Source organism: Arachis ipaensis, chromosome B4 (genome assembly GCF_059453495.1).
Source record: "Arachis ipaensis isolate K30076 ecotype BB chromosome B4, ASM5945349v1, whole genome shotgun sequence".
In the NCBI taxonomy this organism is placed as follows: Eukaryota; Viridiplantae; Streptophyta; class Magnoliopsida; order Fabales; family Fabaceae; genus Arachis; species Arachis ipaensis.
This window is the reverse complement of record NC_142439.1, coordinates 9,326,180-9,332,029: the sequence shown is the minus strand read 5'-3', so window position 1 is coordinate 9,332,029 and position 5,850 is coordinate 9,326,180. Positions and strand designations below refer to the sequence as shown.

General features: G+C 23.4%; 1 protein-coding gene across 1 annotated transcript; it reads right to left on the bottom strand.

Moving 5' to 3' along the window:
• Positions 1–623: 623 nt before the first annotated feature.
• Positions 624–1,427, bottom strand: LOC107637566 (uncharacterized). Its single transcript, XM_088484340.1, has 2 exons — positions 1,268–1,427; positions 624–955 (listed from the first exon to the last, which is right to left on the bottom strand). Exons 1-2 carry the CDS (start codon positions 1,425–1,427, stop codon positions 624–626), a joined length of 492 nt encoding a protein of 163 aa, XP_088340466.1.
• Between the last annotated feature and the right edge of the window lie 4,423 nt (positions 1,428–5,850).

The window sequence follows — 5,850 nt, the reverse complement described above, 5'->3', positions numbered from 1 at the left end:
TTTCCATTAATACGAAACTTGGTCAGATGATTTTCTGGCAAAATTCAATCAACCAAATTCATTCCATCCACAACCATTGTTGCAAACATAGGTTGGTTATTTGAACCAAAATTTTCCATAACTGTTTCCTCCACACAACTATCTCTGCAGGATCTTCTAAATCCTATATTTGCTTAATAAAGTGTGAATATGATGGTCTTATCAATAGACCAACAAATTGAATACGATCTACAAAATTTGGATCGGAATTGGATCAAATTTGTGAAATGGATGGATCATATTCGATTTTAAACACCCATTTTCCAATAGTGATGACACCTTACCCATTCTGCTTCTTAGATGTGTGATTTTTCATAGATTACTATTAGATATTAGATGAGTTTAACAAAAGCCTGCTTTTTTTGGAACTTTATGCTATTTCAAATTAAATTTCTATAACTTAACAAACCACACTTAAATGAACTTATTGTAATAAGATTTTCATTTCATGATCAAACACATATCTTTTATTATTATTATTTTTATTCATAGTACGTTTTTTTATTTTATATAGCGACGGACAATAATGTAAATTTAAAACGTACAAAACATTCAAATCACTCCATACTGATTATTAGTAATTATTAATTACGGCGATCATACTTACGAACCCAGATATCCTTTCCATTCGCACGCAACTTGGCGAGACGTAATCCTTGCAGAATTTCATCAACCAAGGCCACACCATTCAGAACCATTGTTGCAAACATAGATTGGTTATTTGCTTCATAATTTCCCATAACTATTTCCACCACAGAACCATTTCCATAGTCCGTTATAAATAATTCCCTCACCTCCTCTTCAGACACAGGGAAGCCCCTAGAAAATGTTAGGAACATAGTCTTATCTTCCTCAGTAACATCATCACAAGGTCTTTTATTACTCCAAATCTTAGCATCAAGCAAATCAAGATCCTCTACACCATGTGGCACAACAAAATCACCAAATAATGGATGTGGGAAACCAGGCACAACAAAAGGCCTAGAATTACTACTTCTAGCCCTTGATGTGCTAGCAACATTGGTGTAATTATAATTATATTTATAATAATTATTATAATTATAATTATAATATGTGGTGCTGAGAATATTTTGCAATATATCCTTGAAAACTCTAGCACAAATGTTGTTGAGGACACTCTTAATTCCGGCTATTGCTGTGTATCTTTTCATAATAAAGAGATTAAGGGTTATATCCTTTTGAACTAGGATCTTTGTTAAGGGCAAACCCCCATCTTTTGGGATAGGGGGATTTTCAAAGGCTGCCAATGTATCTAAGCAAGTGAGAGCTTCATTGGATAATGACTTGACCAAAGAGTCAGAGAGTTGCATCATTGTGGAAATGATGTTAGGGTAGTTTGTGTATTCAAGCCAAAGCCACAATCCCATCACTAGGAGAGCTTGTGTGATGCTCAAATTTTGCTTGAACATTAATCTACAAAAAAGAGCTCTATCAGTTTTGTGGAACAGATGAAGCTCATGAGTGGTAAGAGGTACCATTTTTGGGTAGTGGTGTATGTGGATATGTGAGTTATTTGGTTCACAAACACATGCCCTTAAATAAGCATAATTAAGCATTATTCTAAGAAAGTTAAGTAATATTAATTAATGAGAAATACTACGTTCATCAGAATTTGTTGTTTTTGGTCATCACTTAGTTATTAATTTAATTTCTTTAGTTTAGTTTTTTTAGTCTAATAATCCAACAACATACTTTATCTTATATTTTTAAACATTGACAACTAATTAATGACAAAAACAAATACATTCTAATAGTCGTATTTCTCTTAATTAATTTTCTTATTAATTACTATGCTAAACAAATATAAGGAAGTAAATATTTAAGAAAATAAGAGTTTATAAAAGTAATTTTATATAATTATTTTAATTTATCTAAAATTATTTTTTAGTTTATATGCATGATTGTAATTGGATACTCATTTAAGCAAAGAGACAGTACATAAAATCAATTAAATGCATTGGTCAATTCACTCGTTCACTAAAATAAGTATTAGAGATTTAAATCTTGCAATATATATGTAACAATTTGTTGACCAGTGGAAGAGTTTAAGGTTCTGAAAACTAAATCGGTTGTCAAACTGGTGGAACTAGATATTCAAAGGTATAAAGGTTCAATTGGAGTTTAACCAAAATTGAAGAATGAGTAAAGTATCATTTTTGTTCTCAACTTTGAAATAAATTCTAAAGTTGTCTCTAACATTAAATCGTCCTATTTATGTCCATAAAGTTTCAAAATCGTCTCAATGCTGTCCTATCGTTAATGATCTGTTAATAGAATTGACGTTAGGACAACATTGAGACGATTTTGAAACGTTAGGGACTTGAATAGGACAAAAATATTAGGGACATAAACAATAACTCTTAAAAGAATGACCAAAACCAAATCAAATAAAATAAGAGAGAATTTTAACAGAATAAATTGCATTGCGAATTCAAGATTTTTACTCATCATAAAATACTTATAGAATGACTAGCAAATAAACTTCCAGAAAAGAAAAAATAGAACATGATACATATACAATAAAATATAAATTATACTTTTTTGTCGTTAATGTACTGAACTTCTTTAATGTTTAATTTAAATAAATGTTATTTTAACTTTGAAATAAATTTTAATCTTATCCTTCAATAATATTAACTTTTTATAGTACATAATTATTCAATTATTTTTTAATCACATATAACATATAAGTAAGTTATTCTTAATTACGTTACTTCTATTTTTTTAATTTTACCTTTAAAGATTTTTACTCACATTTATAGTACATATTTATTTTTGTTTCTAATGTATTGAAATTATTTAATGTTTAATTAATTAAATTTTATTTTTAACTTTGAAATAAATTTTAATTTTATTCTTTAATAATATTAATTTTTTATGGTAAATAATTATTCAATTATTTTTTAATCACATCTAAGTAAATTAATTTTTTTAATTTTATTCCTAATCACATTACTTTCATTCCTAGTAAATTTATTTTTTATTAAGAATAAAATTTTAAAAAATAAATTAAATAATTATCTATAGAAAAAATACTGATATTATTAAAGGATAAAATTAAAATTTATTTCAAATTTAAAAATAAAATTTAATTAAACATTAAAGAAGTTCGGTATATTAGAAACAAATTAAACATTAAAGAATTACCATATTCTTTCATTTTATTTTACAAAAATTTACTAACTATTCTACAAGCATTCCATGATGAGTAAAAATATTAAATTTTTAATGTAATTCATTCCGCTAAAACCCCCTTTCATTTTACTTAATTCGGTAATTCTTTTAAAAGCAATGTATCATTTTTTCCCAATATTTTTATTATATTTAAGTCTTTAATATTTTAAAATAATCTCAATATTATTCTAATATTAGCTCTGTTAACAAATTACTAATAGCAGGACCATATTGAAATAATTTTAAAACGTTAGAGACTTAAATAAGATAATTTAAATATTAAAGATAATTTTAAGAACAATAATGTTAGGAAGACAAAAAAAAGTCAAAACTTGTTTTATTTAATATTCATTAATTATTACAATAATATTTTATTATAATGTGGGGTTAGAGAAAATTAAATATTAAACACATTTCAATAATTAACTACGTGAGAATCAATTATATTTAGATAGGCCTTTGAAAAAATACTTTACATGACAGTTTATTTTTATCTCTCTTCAATAACTATTACATAACAATTTAAACTTTTCTAATACAGCTTTAATACATTACTAGTATTAAAAATTGTATCAAAGATTGTATATAAATTGTTATAGAGTAAAGTATTATTTTTAATACAAGTAATGTATTAAAACTGTATTAGAAAAGTTTAAAATATTATGCAATAGTTATTGAAGAGATATTAAAATAAACGGTCATGTATAGTATTTTTTCAAAAATCTATCCAAATATAATTAATTCTCACGTAATTAATTATTGAAATGTGTTTAATATTTAATTTTCTCTAACCCCACATTAAATATTTTATTTATTTATTTGCAAAATTTTAACATCATTAAGAAGGAAAAAATTATATTATTCTACTATTAGCTCTGTTAATAGACTACTAATAGCAGGATAATATTGAAACAATTTTAAAACGTTAGAGACTTAAATAAGATAATTTAAATATAAAGATAATTTTAAGAACGATAATGTTAGGAAGACAAAAAAACAGTCAAATTTTATTTTATTTAATATTCAATAATTATTACAATAATATTTTATTATAATGTAAAATTAGAGAAAATTAAATATTAAACACATTTCAATAATTAATTACGTGAAAGTCAATTATATTTGGATAGGTCTTTGAAGAAGTACTTTACATGACAATTTATTTTTATCTCTCTTCAATAACTATTACATAATAATTTAAATTTTTTTAATACAACTTTAATACATTACTAGCATTAAAAATTGTACCCAACATTGTATATAAATTGTAATAGAGTAAAGTATCGCTTTTAATACTAATAATGCATTAAAGCTGTATTAGAAAAGTTTAAATTATTATGTAATAGTTATTGAAGAGAGATAAAAATAAACTGTCATGTAAATTATTTTTTCAAAGACGTATCCAAATATAACCAATTCTTTCATAATTAATTATTGAAATATGTTTAATATTTAGTTTTCTCTAATCCCACATTATAATAAAATATTATTGCAAATATTTTATTTTTTTAATTACAAAATTTTAACATCATTTAGAAGAAAAAAGTTATATTATTCTACTATTAGCTCTGTTAATAGATTACTAATAGTAGGACAATATCAAAATAATTTTAAAACATTAGAGACTAAAATAAGATAATTTAAATATTAAAGATAATTTTAAGAACGATAATGTTAGGAAGACAAAAAACAGTTAAAACTTATTTTATTTAATATTCATTAATTATTACAATAATATTTTATTATAATGTGGGATTAGAGAAAATTAAATATTAAACACATTTTAATAATTAATTACGCGAGAATCAATTATATTTTGGATAGGTCTTTGAAGAAATACTTTACATGACAGTTTATTTAAATCTCTCTTCAATAACTATTACATAACAATTTAAACTTTTCTAAGACCGTTTTAATACATTATTAGTATTAAAAATTGTATCCAAAATTGTATACAAATTATTATAGAGTAAAGTATCGCTTTTAATACCAGTAATGTATTAATGCTGTATTAAAAAGTTTAAATTATTATATAATAGTTATTGAAGAGAGATAAAAATAAACTGTCATATAAAGTGTTTTTTCAAAGACCTATCGAAATAAAAATACTTCTCACATAATTAATTATTGAAATGTGTTTAATATTTTATTTTCTCTAACCCCACATTATAATAAAATATTATTGCAATTATTTTATTTATTTATTTGCAAAATTTTAACATTATAAAGAAAGAAAAAGTTATATTATTCTACTATTAGCACTGTTAGTAGGACAATATTAAAACAATTTTAAAACGTTAGAGAGTTAAATAAGATAATTTAAATATTAAAGATAATTTTAAGAATGATAATGTTAGAAAGACAAAAAAAACAGTCAAAACTTAATTTATTTAATATTCATTAATTATTACAATAATATTTTTTTAATATTGTGGGGTTAGGAAAAATTAAATATTAAACACATTTCCACAATTAATTACGTGAGAATCAATTATATTTGAATAGGTTTTCGAAGAAATACTTTACAAGACAGTTTATTTTTATCTCTCTTCAATAACTATTATATTTTAAACTTTTCTAATACAACTTTAATACATTATTAGTATTAAAAATTGT

Bases quoted from the DNA above. Each gene is read 5' to 3' on its own strand.
- LOC107637566 (XM_088484340.1), bottom strand. From the start codon at position 1,427: ATGGGATTGTGGCTTTGGCTTGAATACACAAACTACCCTAACATCATT. The intron at 956-1,267 runs GTTTGCCCTTAA...CACATGGTGTAG, and splicing joins CCCTATCCCAAAAGATGGGG to AGGATCTTGATTTGCTTGAT.